We start from the raw sequence: 16723 nt of genomic DNA on the forward strand, positions 1-16723 counted from the left end.
AAAACTTTTACCAAATGTCTCACATGAGTGTGAGATCTACACAACACTGAGACGTGGTAGAATTTTGAAGATCTCTAGCATTTTTATTTTTTTGCTTCCAATTTTACACAGAATTACTATTTCTCCTTTAAAAAAAATTAAAAAAATAAATCTCATTTTAAGCACTTGTGTGCGCACGCATGTTTTTTATTTTTATTTTTATTTTTACATATATTAGATATTGTCCTCTTAAAGCATAACCTCATTTGGCCTTTGAACAAAACAAATTTTCAATTAAAGTATTCAAAAATCTCCAATGTGATTCAATCTAATGGCAAATGAAATTTTTGGTTATTCTTTTTCATCAAGACGCCGGGCAGATTCCATTCGAGCATAATCAACAAACAGAAACAGTATACGTAACAGGTTAAAAAGCGAAAAATCAAATATTATTGTGTCCTAAACCGGACGAAAGAGGTTGCAGTAAACTGCGCCTGCAAATATTTCTTCACAACAACATCCTCCACTATCCGGAATAGCTCAAGCATGAATTTCTCTTCATAGAAACCAAATCACTAGACACATTTTACCACGAATTTCAACCACTTCACCTAATTTGATAGATAAAAGAATGAACATCGTCTAACATGAGTATGTAATGCTCATCACCGACAAACTTCCCCAAGAACTGAGATTAACAAAATCTAAAAGCATGTAAATAAATGCATGGACTACGGATATATTTTAACCCAAAGAACCCATATTTTACACTGACAAGCCTCATGGTTGGCCACAGATTTGCGATGATGTCCCTGAGACGCGGGTTCTTCTCAATAGCAAGACGGACATGATTATCAGCAGAGGGAGACGGGAAATTTCCTTTTCTTGATGACCAATGCAAGGAATGTAATGGCTCACCAGCCCATAAGAGTTCTTCTCACTCTGTCCACGATCTCATTTCTAGCTCGACTACTTGCTAATGGAAAGTCCCGGCTTTCATCCAAAAGGAATCTGTACACTTCCCACTCGCGATTTGATGTTGAATGCCTTCCAATTTCAGCCTATAGACCAAAAAAAATGAGATATGATTCACTTCACACCACCAAGGATCCTCTAGAGTGAAATTTTCCTAAAGTTTTCTAGAGTAGTACATTGTGTGGTTGAGATTTACTGGCAAGTCACATCAGAAAAATTGATGTGACTTGCCAGTAAATCTCAACCATACAATGTAGGACTCTAAGAAACTTTAGAAAAAAATCACTCTAGAGGATCCTTGCTCACTTCACACAAGCACACAAACATAATCTGTTAGAAAGAGAGATTTCACTGTTTTGGAATCTAGGAGAGAAAATAAAAGAAATGATTACATATAAGTTCAGAGAGAAAAGAAAATAAGAAAAAAGGTTGTGTTTTCTCTTCCTCTTATTAGGATAAATAGGAGAGAAAAGATAATGTTTGGTTTGAGTTTTCTGGATAAAGTTTTTTGAAAACTGAGTTTTTTGATTTTGGTTTTCGTATTCTTTTGTTTTTAGTGAATATTATTTAAATTTTACACATTTTTTTTTTAGATGCACCTTAGTTAGATGTATCTAAAAAGTAAAAAATTTCTGAAAAAATAATTTAAAAAAATTAATAAATACATAAAAATACAAAAAAAGTATTGAATTCTTGTATTTTTTTTGTATTTTTGGTATTTAGTGAATTTTTAAAAGATTTTTTTTACAATTTTTTTACTTTTTAGGCGTATTTATGTTAGGTGTGTCTAAAAAGTAAAAAAATTGCTTAAAATATTAAAAAAATTCAGTAAAAACAAAAAAACACGGAAAATAAGAAAGTAGAATTTTCTGAAAAGTGTTTTCTGAAAAATGAAAACAAACAATGATTTTAATCATATATCTTATTACTTACCGAAAAGACACATATACCAAGCATCTTTAATGCGAAAGTAACATCATAGAAAACACGAGGCCTTCCCTTTCCAGATAACTCGACTGGATTAGCAACCAAGAGTTCGGTATCTGGGCCACGGTTGGCAATTGTAACTCGCAATGGGTGAAGCATCTCCTCCTTTAAACGAGAACATAGCGTAATCTGATGATCAGACTCTAGAATTTTTTTCCCATCTGTTTTCTGTATAAATAGATCCACATTCCTGCTGCCTTCCAAACTTGGTGATATTCTTCCATAAGCAATCTAAATGAGGAACAGCCACGCACCATATATTAGAATACTAATAATTGCACGCATACAATTATACACTGAGCATATGATATTATACAACATAGAGGCAGATTTGCAGGACACGCAATTAAGTGGCCCATCTGCAAAATTTCATTGAAAATTCACCCTGTCAAAGTGATTCAATCTAAGTGTCAAGGTTTTGAAAATTTTAAGTCTACTGTACGGCCTTAGATGCTTGTTGCCCGCTTGTATTGCAAAGCTGTGGCATAAGGCAATTACCCAATCAATGTAATTAACCCCAGACCCTGACAATAAAATAAAAAAAACAAAAAAGGACAGTCTGTTGTCACTGATAGTGGCAAATGTTTACTTCATGTAGCTTTTGCACAAAAACTTGATTACAAGGAAAAGGGAGCACTTTGCACAGTCATTTCCACTTCAATATGGGCATAACTCATTTGTTAAGGAATTACAACAAACTTGTTGAAGAGGTACCTGAATATTGCAGTCCTTTGAAGTCCTCAAAATGTCATAGACGACGTTCTTTTGATCAACACATTGTATTTGAAGCAAGGTATGAGCCGGGCTCATAAAATTATCTATTGTGACATTCGTCGTCTTTACTTTTTTCATATCGGGGCTTAGAGCTTGTGAACATGCTTTCTTATTAGACAGCTCAGAACTAAATAATTCTTCTGCGACTGCTTCTGAAAGAGATGAGAACCCTTGCTGACCTTCATATTCAGGCCCTGCAGGCTGAAGTTCACAACAGATGCAATCCTCTCCTAAAACATCACTAAGATGTTCACGCGTATCCGATTGTCTCTCTTTTGTATGTAACAGATCCCTGAAATAATACATTATCAAGTAAATTAAATTAATTATTACCAACGACAAATGATCAAAAGTTCCAAGAAATCTCACTAAGAACATGCTTATCAGTCAACCAAGTAATAAAGCATATTCAGAAGATGGAGCCATTCCAAAACCATGTTTTATTTGCAGGAAGAGAACTTCCAAATAGTAAATCGGAAAGAACAGAATCAGGTCAACTGAGAAAGAACATAGCATTTATTCTTAAATTACATAATAAGGTTGCTCCATTGTAACCTAGTCGTCACGGGTTCAAAGTTCAAACCATGAAAACAACATGTCTGCACACAGGGGTAAGGTTGTGTACTTCTTACTCTCCTTGTATCCCACGGTGCTGGAAGTTTCGTGGACTGAAAGTGCCCTTTTAATCTGTTTAGAAAATAACCTTGCATGATATCCCTCTGTTTGTTTTAGCAGAAAACATTTTCTAACAGAAAATATTTTCCAGAGAAAACTTTTGACTTGGTTTGTCAAAATAAAATTGTTTGTTACTAGGGCGGTTGAGCATACAAAAATCTACCCCATACATACTGCAATGTCACCAGTTTGCCATGTTATTGAAACCTAATGTGATGGTCTGGTGGCTTAACACAATGTTTGCTTCAAACATGTCTATTGAGGACAACGCATCCAAAGACTTTTATTTCAGATGAAACAAACTTTAGGTTTTCCCTAATACTGCCCACTGTTGCCAGGGTGGAAATAACTAAAACTTCAATACATAAATGAATTCACCCAGAGACTTAAGACAGAACTAATCTCATTCTTTTCTTCATTACTACAATCCGCCAACCGAGTTCTTTAACAGCCCTGTTTGGAAAACTTATTTGTTGTTTATTTAGCTTAAAATTTGAAATTTCATGCTTAAGCAGTTGTACTTTGAAAATTTAGGGTGTTAGGTAAAACTTTCACCAGTTTGCCATGTTATTGAAACCTAATGTGATGGTCTGGTGGCCTAACACAATGTTTGCTTCAAACACGTCTATTGAGGACAACGCATCGAAAGACTTTATTTCAGGTGAAACAAACTTTAGGTTTTCCCTAATACTAAGCCCACTGTTGCCAGGATGGAAATAACTAAAACTTCAATACCTAAATGAATTCACCCAAAGACTTAAGACAGAACTAATCTCATTCTTTCCTTCATTACTACAACCTGCCAACCGAGTTCTTTAACAGCCCTGTTTGGAAAACTTATTTGTTGTTTATTTAGCTTAAAATTAGAAATTTCATGCTTAAGCAGTTGTACTTCGAAAATTTAGGGTGTTAGGTAAAACTTTTCACGTTTTTAACTTATTTGCCTATTCAACTCAAAAGGCTATTCACCCAAAAAAAAACTCAAAAGGCTCAAAAAAAGCTATAAAAAACTACTTTTGTTAAGCTAGCTTTTCTAAAATTGCAAATAATTTTTTCTAAATGGCCTCAACATCCTGTTGTAAGTATGGATCTATGAGTATAACATAATCAATATTGTCTTAAACATGAATAACGAAAGTTAGCATTAAGGGCTGCAAAATTTATTGGTATCACACTTCATAAAACAAAGAAAGTAACAACATTGGATGCATAACCTGAATCCTATTGTGAGATCCAAGATCCAAACATAATCTAAATGAAGTAAAAGAAGCTAAATTTAGTTATTTTCCATTCTCACTTTTATTTCCCTCGATAAATCCAAGATCCAAACATAGCATAATCAAATCAAACCAGGGACAGCTGACCTCTATAAACTTTCTCACAAGCTATGCCAAATCATTTCATAAATTATCACACTTCGAGAAAAAAAGGGCTCTGTACTTATGGTTAGCATGTTATCTTAGAATGCAATATTTTGGCAAGACACAGCATGCAATTTAATCACATAAGTATTTCAAATACCCAAAAATTGAACTCACATGCTATCCGTGATGAAGAAGAGATCCAAGACCTTGCCATCTGGGGTTGTCATCACTTTCACTCTTTGAATTGCAAGCTCAAGCTGACAGAGCGCTTTTGTAACATCTATGAAAAATGCATATCAACATATTGAGCCACTTTAGAGGACTTGGTAAAACAAATGAATGACAAGTAACAACATTTGTAATCGGTACTCACCATGTAACAATCCTTTCCGGTCCAAGCAAAAGACCGTCAACATGTAAATTGTCGAATGTGGTGAACGGCTGGACTGTTGATTGAAATAAAATGACATCAAACATGAAGGGCACGCAGAGAATAGCCGGCTTTTCAAGCTCTCCCAATCAATCGTCAATGAGCTTGATTGTGGAACAGTCCACAATACTATGTAACACCAGTTACCATCAGTACAAAAATCTGCATTCAGAAAATATTTAAAAATATATGTTTACTGTTAAGATCCAAAATTAAAAAAAAAAAAAGGGCAAATAAACAGGACCTAAGAAATCAATGATGACTTCTAATATGGACAATAATAGGTATAATTAAGCACCATAAAACAAAGAAAGTTGATATCTAATAATATGCCTATAATTAAATATAGTCAAGGTTTCAAACCTAGAATCATAACTCTTCTGTGTGCTTTGAAATTTAGATTTTTAGCCAAAAAATCATTACAAGTTGTCAAATTATTATCTTTACTATTTTGCATGTCTTTTCGTAAATACCAAAACGTCGTTAAAAAAGCCAATTCCCAAACAAACACAGAGCCAAACACAACTCTCTTCCACACAGTTCTGTGATTGGATTCGAGGCAATTAGGATTTTTCCAAAATCATTAGAGACGGTCAGTTTGGTTGAGTTTTCAGGGGGAAAAAAATCAATAACTAATTTAGTGAAAGAAATGGAAAAAAAAAATATATATATATATATATATATTTCGTATGATTTTCTCTTTTTTTTGGAGGAAATATTTTTTAAAATTCTTGTCGAACTAGTTTTAAATTTTTCAAAATAATTTCAGAAAACAAATTCTAAAAAATCAACCAAACAAACACATCCTATATATCTACAGAAAATCATTTGAATCTCAATATGATTGTCGATAAATCACATTTTGTTCCTCATATTATTTAGCAGATGTAATAAATTTTCAACTTAACTGTAACTGCATTACAAACATCACATGGTATCAGAATTCCACAATCAAATTTGTTGGGGAAAAAAAAAATCGATAAATTCGTAATTGATAAGCTGTTCAATAAATATCAATATTAAAAAACAAAAACTTACAAAAAAAAATTAATAGTTATTTATCTTTTTATGGATTTGAATCTGGAGATTTGAGAATTGCAGACCTCCTTTGGTGATGCAGAGTCCGAATTCGACTACGATTCGGCAGAGGTCGCACCCGAGTCCGGCCTTGTCGGGGCAGTTCACCGTGATGACGGACGGGTCGCCTGGTTTCTTCCCTTGGTTGATCAACACGACGTCGTCCCAAGAAATGCCCATACCCGAAAACCGAATCCTTATTTTTTCCCAAACAAAACAAACCACCCGGAACTCCGCACCGGGTCGGGCTTCGTCGCCGATAATTCAATTTGCCGATAACTTCTCCGGTGAAAACCTGCTAGAACTCTCTCTCTCTCTCTCTCTCTCTCTCTCTCTCTCTCTTAACTGGTTTTCTCTCTCTATAATAAAATGAAATGAGAGAGGGAGGTTGGGTCTGCGTGATTTATAAAAGGATTTGGTTGGTCTCTCTAAATTGATCAGACAATTGAGGTGTCTGGTCCAAAAAAATTAATAGAAGGATCTTAATTATAAGAGTTTATGAAAATATGATTTGATTGAAATTTCTTTTTATCAAAATTTATTAATAATAATTTTTCGTTTAATATTTTCTCCATCGTAAAATATTAATCACTTATTATATTTTTTATTATCTCAAAATATTAGTTCATTTCTAAAAATTAATAATTAAAATAATATGAATTTCTTATTTTATCTTTTTTTTTTAAATTTATTAACAATACAAAAAGTATAATTATAACAATTAATATTCTTAAAAAAATATACTATTAAAGAATAATTTTGAAAAATTATATTTTTTAGGTGTAATAATTATATTATAAAAAAAATTAGATTTCTCAAAAGAAATTATTATTTTAGAGTAATTTTTTCAATAAAAAATTTCCATTTAAGACTTCGTTTGGGATGTGAGTTGGCTTTTTAACTTTTTAGTTATTTTAGGCTGGGCTAAAATCATAAAAAAAAATATATTAAAAAGTTAATATGACAAAATATTTCATCTAAATTGTAACTATTTTATTTTTTCTTTTATAAAAATTAAAAAAATCAAAAAAATCTATGTCAAACAAAAGTAATAAACATTTCAATAAAAAATCTCAACTATCATGTAATTAAACACCAACTATTTTCATTTAGAAAAATGAGTCATACTCTCAATTTTGGAAATTCTCATAATTCTGAAATCATCTGAATTATTTATGTTTTTTTTTTTTTTTTTTGTCTCTCACATAAAGAAAAATGTTTGAGAGTTCTAAACTATAAGCTAGGGGTGGGCGCGGGTCGGTTGCGGCCACAAAACCTTCAATCCGCCATCTGTCCGCCAGATTGGCGGATTGAAGAAAATCAATCCGCATCCGTCCGCCAATCTGGCGGATATGGATTGAGCGGATTGGCGTATGGATGCGAATCGATTTGGTGGTTTAAAATTTTATAAATTTTCAACATAATTCAACTCGTGCACTTCCTCAAAAAAACAAAAAAAAAAAAAGAAAGAAAGTATTATAGTCAATGATTTAAAAAAATATTACAATCACTGCATGTCTTATCTAAAGAAAGAAAGTTTAAAACTTTAGAATATTACGATCACTGCATGCCTCATCTACATATTACAATCACAACATGATTTATCCACATAAAGTATTACAATCTGTGATTCTTAAAATATAATAACAATTCAAACCACCAAACATATTACAATCACAGCATGATTTATCCACATAAAGTATTACAATCTGTGATTCTTAAAATATAATAACAATTCAAACCACCAAAACCATGAACAGAGCAGTAGTAGAGATTGTATGTCTCTGTATTGTTACATCTATATATGTTTTTGAAAACAAAAACTAACCAGCATATATCATATTTTCTATTTATTATTTTTAGAGTTAGATTTAAAAACCAAAAAATATAGATAAATAATACGTTTATTTTTTTCAATTCAAAAAATATATTCAAGTTGAATTTTTTTTTTCAACAGAATATTTAAACTCTTTTTCAATTGAAAACACAAACATAATATTTAAACAAATTGAAAACACAAAGTCTTATAAATTACTAGGGGTATTCGCGGTTTGACGGTTCGGTTGCGACCAAAGAAATTTCAAATCCGCCATCTGTCTGCCAAATTGGCGGATTGGAGAAAATCAATCCGCAACTGTCCGCTCATCATCACGCATCCGTCCAAAATGCGGCGGATTGGTTCGGTTCGGTCGGTTTTGACGGATCGGTATATCCGCTGCTCACCCATACTATAAGCTTTAAAGAAGTTTTAGGTGATGGGTCTCACTTATTGATGTAATATTTTGACTTTAAATTTTTTTTTTTAAATTATCACCTCATTAATACTCAATTAATACTTCCAAATTAGAGAGATTAATGATTGTTACTCACATAAATGACCTAGATCATTTTAAAATCATGAAGGTCTTCAAATTGAATCAGTATCTCCTCGTATTTTCTCATTGCATTTTCTACTTGTAAGCTCATTGGGCCTACTTTTGGCTCAATTTTAATAATCCGAACCAATCATATTTTAAGATTTGTTTAGTATATCATATCTGTAAAAAATAAAGTTGATCAGATATCAGGAAATGTGTTTGGAAAACTCGAACTAAAAATTATTTTTTTAAAAAATTTAATAAACAATTTTCCGAACACATACTTTTTGATATCCGATCAACTTAATTTTTTATAGATATGATATATTAAACAAATTTTAAAGTATAAACGGTTCAAATTATTAAAATTGGACCGAAAAGTTAACAAAATGAAATTACAAGTAGAAAAGAATCCTGATTCTTTCAAATTCCGGTGTCAATCATTGTCGTTTCATTTGAAACAAAAGAGGGTCGCCGCGTCAGGTCAAGTATGTGGAAAAATGGGGTCCACTGCCATGATAATTACACGTAAGCAAAGAGGTAGACGACGAATTAATAAAAGCAGGTGTCCGGACCTAAATTAAAAGTCCTCTGTTATGTTTTTTTGGGCCACCGGGAGTTTAAGAGTAATAGCAATCATGAAAAAAAATTATGAAATATTTTATGAAGTTTTTTTATTTTTTAATTAATGTGTGATATTTTTTTGTGTGTAATTTAATAATGAAAAAATTTTTATGATTATTTTCATAATATTTTTTTGAATAAAGATTGTGACCCCCTTTCTTCCATCCCCTTTGACCCCTTTTCTTTTTTAATTAGTCACTTTTTCTTTTTCTTTTTCTTCTTTTTCTTCTCCTCCAATCACCACCTGCTATGTGTGTGGGGGGTGGTGGGGATTGAAGTTTGAAGGGGTCTAAATTACTGCTGTATTTTTTTCATGATACGTAACATTATTAGGAGTTTAATCCCTGATTGGCATTTTTTGGTCGTAGGCTTTATTTGAAAATTTGTTTCTTTTAGTTAGGTTTTTTTTTTTTGATTTTTTTAATCTGATTAAAAAATTATACAATATTTAGAAATATAATTGAATTTTTTTAATAATTAATTTGAGAATTATTTTATTTTCACACATTATTTACTCTTTATACACATCTTTCTCAACGCACATTAATAAATCAACAATGATTCATCCCACTAATTTTGAAATACTAATAGACCACAAATGAGGTGGAAATTAAAAAAAAAAAAAAAAAAATACAAGAGCAAAACATCCCATTATGTGAGACCCACACCACTTTAAAGCTATTAGTGCTCCTCTTTTTAGTGGTCTCACTCATTTTTGTTCTTGTTATTGTTTTACTATTATTCTGCAAAACTAATGCTCTGGTTGATTTTGAATTTTCAAATATATATATATATATATATTATTTTAAAATCTTTTTCCTTTGTTTTAGTAGACTTTTTAAATATTTTAATAAGTCTTTTACTTTTTATATCTACTTAATTTAGATACATTTAAAAGCTAAATTATTTGTGAAAAATTCTAGAAAAAAAAAAATCAATATATACAAAAAGTGTATATGCACTAATTTTTTGCATTTTGTATGTTTTTAAAATGTATCTAAATTAGGTGAATCTAAAAAATAAAAATAATAATAATTAGAATATTAAAAATGTTCACTAAAACAAAAGAATACGAATTGAAATTCTCAAAACTCAAAACCAAACAGAGTGTAAGTTATTGTTATACTATTTTCATTATTCATTCCATATTGATTGGTGAAGAGATGGAAAATAATTTTGTTTTGGTTATCCAAATAAATTAATAAATTGGGCGCTTAACAACTGAATCAAATAATAGTTTTTGGTTTTGTACTTCCGAACCAAAAATAATTTTTTTAGATGCAACTATTTTTTAAGTTGATTTTCAAGTATATGAAATATTTTCTGAAGCTGATTTCCCTATAGGTGCAACATTTTCAAAATTGGTTTTTGTGAATGATCATTGTGATAATGAAAAAAATAATACTTCCAGGAAAGAAAAAAAAAAATCACCTTTTTCATTGCCTAATTTGAAATGATAATTGCGACAATAGAAGAGTAGGTCTGATGCGTGTATTATTTTAAAATAAAATGTATACTGAGAATTTTTATGTAAAAAATGTGTACTAAGATTATCTAGTTTTAAGATTTGATGTGTGTGTATTGATATCCATATTGGGCATTTTGTTTAGTGGTAAATTGTAAAAAAAAAAAAATTAATTCATTAAGCGTGTACAAAGAGAACAAATAGTGTGTGGAAATAGAATTACTATGATTTGATGATTTTAGCCTATTTTTTTTCTTTGGTGGCTATTTTAGCCTCCAACCCTTTCCCTAAACAGGGCCTTAAAAAGTTAGGGATAGAGTTGTGTAAAATATCACATAATTTGTTAAAATCGCTTAATTTGCACCAATTATTAATTGGGAGTTAGTTTGATGTGTGGTTTGAAATTTGTAATCCATCTTTGAAATTATCACACTCTACTATAGTTAATACATATATATTTTTTATTTTTAATAAAATATCAAAATAAAAATCAATGTGAGAAAAATTTAAGATATGAAAGTTGTTGTAAATTAGTGTTAGATATATGGAAAATATTATGCAAATTAGTATTATATATTATGAAAATGTATGATAATTGTTTAATATTATTTTTCAATCAACTAATAAATTGAAACCATCTCAATTATGATTTAATTATTTGTCAATCCACTTTTTGGTTTATAATTTTACATTCAAACCACACTCCGCAAACTCTTAGGGGGAGGTTTAAATTTTTTTTATAAGAAATTACAAAATTTTTTGTAAACATCTCATTAATATATAATTTTTCCCTTTTTCCGTACAACGAAAATGAAGATGAGAATCCATTTGAAGTGCATTGATGCAAGGGTAAAATTTATTTTGAATATAATTTTTACAATAATTAGGCTTAAATTTTAATTTTTTATGAATTATTTTGTAATTTATTTTGTATTCTTAATAATTCTTCGTGTCTCAAATCATTTTAAGTTGGTGATCCACAATTGTTTTTCTATGTTTGAAATTTAAAAAAATTAATGCTTTTGATAATTACTTCTCTATTTTTTTCAAAAAATAAAAAAATAAAAAAATCTTGAGAAACTTTTATATTGCCCTTGTAATGTTGAAGGACACTTATAGCGATGAAATTTCTTAAAGTATAAAGGGTAAAATCAATTTTTAAACAATTTTATTGACATTTTCATAAATAAAAAAAAGAAAGAAAAGAAGGTTACTTCATAGGAAGACGTTGTTTTTTTAGTCAAACTTTTTAACTTTTGAATTTTTTTTTTTTTTTTTTTTGTGGCCAAAACATTACTTTTTAAGAGTATTAATAAAAATAAAAAATAATATAATATGTATATTTACATATAGCAGTGATAAAAGTTACGAGGTGTGAAAAATAAAGAAATTAAAATTAGCTTTAAATGAAATATTTTTATTTTATTATATTCAATAAAATTAAAATATATAATATCTACACAATAAGAGATTTTATAAATACAATTGAGGAAAAAACAAAGAAGAAATAGAACGAGTTAAGAAAATAAAATTTGTATAATGTTTGTTGTGGCTAAAAAAATTTGCACATGCAAGGCAAGATTTTCTTATGGGGAAGGAAAAAATTGTGCAAAGAAAAGAAAAGAAAAGAAAATCAAAGATCCGAGAATAGAGCGAGAAAAATTGTACAAATAAAAGCCTTGCAACACTTTTGGGATTTATTTTTTTAGTTAAAATAATCAATAAAGATAAATAAGTTAAATAATTAATAAGATAACATATCACATTAAAATCATAGTCATTTTATTTTTTTTCTTTACAACTATCAAATCAATTATAAAAAAAAATAGCATCATTCTAAACATAATTTTTTTAATCAAATTAAATAATTAAATAATTAAAAAATCAATTAAAATAACTAAATTCCAAACTAAACCTAAAAGTGGGCGCAAAGACAAGTGTGATATGAAAATGACAAGAACACTTTTGTTTAAAGTGGGCTGTTCATTGCATTCAATTCATTCATAATTTCAATTATGTGGTCCTCTCCTCAACATGCCCAATCTTGTCTTTTGTTCTGTCGCTTTCGTGTGATTTTTTTAAGTTATGATTCATGATGTGTCGGAGGTAAAAATTAACACCAAATTAATGTTAGGGTTTGCATTTTTGTTGCCTTATTTTAAAAAAAAAAAAAAAATTATGTAGGCTTTTACATTTTATTTGATTAAACGAATTGAAAATTTATAAAATTATAGAAAAAAATTTAAAAGGCAAAAATAGGTCCAAAATAGTGAATTTTTTAAGCTTATTTTGGCTCTTTCTTTTTTTTTTTCTGAATTTTTTATTAAAAATTTACTTTTGTAGAATCGTGTACACAAAATGGATCAAAAATGTAAAAAATGAGGTTACTAAAGAGAAATTTTTTTTGCAAAGTAACTTATTTGAAAATTCCCAAACAGAACCATTAGGTTTGGTTTTTCATGATAGTTTAGTTTTTATGAGTTTTTTAAAATCCGCTAAAATGTTGAATCACCTTTAACTACCATCTCAGTATCAATAATCATCTTCAGCCAACCCTTTTGTTTTTGTGGTTCAAAGAAAAAAAAAAACCCTTTTGTTTTCAAAATAATTTTTTTTAAAAGATCATAATTCAATGTAAGTTTACCAAAATAATTCAAATCAGTGATAAATTTTATAAATATGAATAATTAGGACATAATTCTTTTTTGTAAATTTGTAATTATTTTTTTGAAAATACTAATAAATTGTATTTTTTTAAAACAATTGTTCCATTTTATTTTTGTTTTTTTATCAAAAATAAACAATAAACTGACTGAAGGACCTTATTGTGTTCATGTTTTTCCTTTTCTTCTTATATATATATATATATATATTTTTTGGGGGCTATATTAATGTTTTTCCTTTTTGTGTGTGGAGACAGTCATTGTTTCCTCTAATTCCCTAAATCGGACGGTTGGTAAGCTATCACAATCAACACTGAAGTGGACGGATAGAAATGAGGAACCACAAAACACAAAGAATAACGTTTGGTGGCCGAATTTTGTGGTTCGAATGGTCCGAATATGGTAAAATGATGTTATTTTACATCCAAAACGACATTATTTTGTATGATTCGAGCCATTCAAGCCATGTATTTTCGGACTACTAACTATTGCCGAAACACATATCTCACAGCCGCCACAAGAAGATAAAAACATCAATTTGATTGCCAGATAGAAATAATTTTATTCTAAACACTAAAATCAAGTAATTAATTATAAAAACAATTATTAATTTTTCTTTGACAACGTCATGATATTCATTATTACCAAGAAATGAATAGAATAATAATGGGTAAATTATAATAAACTCCCTTAAATTATGACTCGTTGCACTTTGTTTTCTTAAATTTCAAAACTCAATAGTTAATTCTCTCAAAGTATTATTGAAAATATAAGAAAATAATGTGAACTAAATGGAACATAAGTAGAATAAGTAAAATATTAGGAACCACAAAACACAAAGAATAATGTTTGGTGGCTCGAATTCTGTGGCTCAAATAGTCCGAATATGGCAAGACGACGTCATTTTGAACCTAAAACGACGTTATTTTGGGTGTTTCGAGCCATTCGAGACATGAATTTTCGGGCCACCAACCATTGCCGAAACACAAATCTCGCAGCCGCCACAAGAAGATAAAAACATCAATTTGATTGCCAGATAGAAATAACTTTATTCTAAACACTAAAATCAAGTAATTAATCATAAAAACAATTATTAATTTTTTTTTGACAACGTCATGATATTCATTATTACCAAGAAATGAATAGAATAATAATGGGTAAATTATAATAAACTCCCTTAAATTATGACTCTTTGCACTTTGTTTTCTTAAATTTCAAAACTCAACGGTTAATTCTCTCAAAGTATTATTTTATCTCAATTAATCCTTTTTATTAGATTCTGTTAATTTTTTTAAAAAAAATCAGATAATGTATAAAATATATAGCACATTTATTGAATTTTGAGAATAATACCTATTATTGATTGCTTTAAAATAATAATACTTTTATCTAGTAATTATATTTGCACGTGTCTTTCTTATCTTAGTAATAAAATGCAAACGAGATATTTGATAAGGGTATTATTGTCTTAAAAATTTAATAAATGCGTCATGTATTTTACACTTGATTTAATTTTCAATAAATTCTTAACATATTTTAATAATAAGAATTAACTATAATAAAATAATACTTTACCAATAGAGTTCTAAAATTTGGAGTATAAAATGTAAATTAATCATAATTTAAAAGGGTTTAACGTAATTTACCCAATAATAGCATTTTAGATTGATAAATTAAACAAATGGTCAAGTGGGTGGTAAGCAAGCCTTGATATCAATTATTTGAGATAGAGATTTGAGATTGATTGATTTATACGGAGAGAAGTGTTACGGGAGACAACCTCATCACAGCTTAGACTCTGAATCAAATAATAAAAAGTAGCTTTCACGTAAATCATCTTGTTTGTTTGATTATTAAAAACTGTTTTCTAGTTTCTTCGTTTTTCCTTTTTTTTTTTTTTAGTCCAAAAAAAAAAAAATCAAAGATTAACGCTATTTGGCATGTCCATTTAGGTTAAAATAGTCATATAAGATAAAATTGACTATTTTAGTTAAATAGGACAAATTATCACATCTAAATCATAATTATTTTATTTTTTTCTCACAAAAGTCAAAAAAATCTATCCCAAATAAAACTTTTTAGCCGATGTGAATTGGTTTTGACTTTTGGACTATTTTAGTCCGAGTTAAAAAGTTTCGTTTGGTATAAATTTTTTTGACTTTTTTGACTTTTGTGGGAGAAAAAATGAAACAATTGTGGTTTAAATATAATATTTTATCTTATTGAATTTTTAACCTATTTTATCTTTTTGTAACTATTTTAAGAGACATTTACATTCAACTCCTAATTTATGAACTTATACTCCATTAAGTCATAATTAAAATTTTTTAAACTTTCAAGTCCCATTAAATTTTAACCAAGCTCACTTGTATCCTCGTCATTTTTTTCTCTATTGCTGCATTAATTCATTTCCACCCTCTCTGCTAATGAGGTTTTGCAAAACCAATCTGAAGAATCCAAGGCCGTAGAAGTCGCCGACGAATGATTTCTGTATGAGTCTGGATCCCCTCCTTAAGAAGCCTCCTCCATATCCTTCTTGCAACGGATCCAACGGCTGAGATAAAAAAAAAAAAGAAATTGAATTTTTGGTGAATTCCCGCCCAAACAAAACACATCTCTGTGAGGTTAAACAGATACAGAGGTTATGTGCACTCTTCTCACACAGCCTACACTCACCCCTTCTCCTCCGTGGAACCCACCCTCACCGGCGACCCACTCTCGACGTCGTTATAGATTCGACGACGGTAACCCAATCTCAAATCGATACAGATTCTGTCTGGATGGGTCCTTGGCAAACCAAAGCCGTCAAGTTCTTCTCCTCCACCTCACCGAGCCCGTCGCACCGGCAGACCCTCTCTACAGCACTCCCCAAGCCGAACCCATTGGTTTGCTGTCATTCTATCTACCCTCACTTCGCAAACCAGAGGTTAGTCTTCTTCATTGCCTCACACTGTGTAATTTATTATTTGAGCTTCAACTGAACTTAGTCTGATAAGTTTGTCTCTGTCGTCAAGATTATTTGTTAATTGACAAGATTATTTGAGCTCAAACATACATACAATACTGTCCAACTGAACCCATTATTTGAGCTTCAAACTGAACCCATTTGTCTCTGTCTAACAAAAAATTAACAACCTCATTATTTGGTTTGCCCTCATTTTTTGTTAATCACAAATTAGCAAATAACGAGGTTGTTAATAATGAGGAGAAATGGGTTAAACAAATTGCTAATTTGCTAAATGGGTTAAGCTAATTTTCTGCTAAGCTGAACCCATTGTTAAGCTCAAATAATGTCTCTAATAAAGCAATTTCAATTTGAAGCTCAAACTGACCAGATTATTTGACAAAATAAT

The 16723-nt window shown here is 29.8% G+C and overlaps 1 protein-coding gene across 1 annotated transcript; it reads right to left on the minus strand.

Annotated features, from left to right (window-relative positions):
* Window positions 1-406: 406 nt before the first annotated feature.
* ACR9 (ACT domain-containing protein) lies at window positions 407-6778 on the minus strand. Its single transcript, XM_028241103.2, has 6 exons — window positions 6288-6778; window positions 5128-5346; window positions 4929-5034; window positions 2656-3007; window positions 1888-2172; window positions 407-1040 (listed from the first exon to the last, which is right to left on the minus strand). Exons 1-6 carry the CDS (start codon window positions 6439-6441, stop codon window positions 894-896), a joined length of 1263 nt encoding a protein of 420 aa, XP_028096904.2. The 5' UTR covers window positions 6442-6778; the 3' UTR covers window positions 407-893.
* Between the last annotated feature and the right edge of the window lie 9945 nt (window positions 6779-16723).

This window comes from Camellia sinensis, chromosome 1 (assembly GCF_055761805.1).
Source record: "Camellia sinensis isolate YWXY chromosome 1, ASM5576180v1, whole genome shotgun sequence".
NCBI classification, from domain to species: domain Eukaryota; kingdom Viridiplantae; phylum Streptophyta; class Magnoliopsida; order Ericales; family Theaceae; genus Camellia; species Camellia sinensis.

Excerpts from the sequence above, each read along its gene's own strand:
- ACR9 (XM_028241103.2), bottom strand. The coding sequence starts at position 6,441 with ATGGGCATTTCTTGGGACGACGTCGTGTTGATCAACCAAGGGAAGAAA. Across the intron at positions 3,008-4,928 it reads TTCTTCATCACGGATAGCAT|GGATCTGTTACATACAAAAG; the intron begins GTGAGTTCAATT and ends GTATTATTTCAG. Across the intron at positions 2,173-2,655 it reads CAAAGGACTGCAATATTCAG|ATTGCTTATGGAAGAATATC; the intron begins GTACCTCTTCAA and ends TTCCTCATTTAG.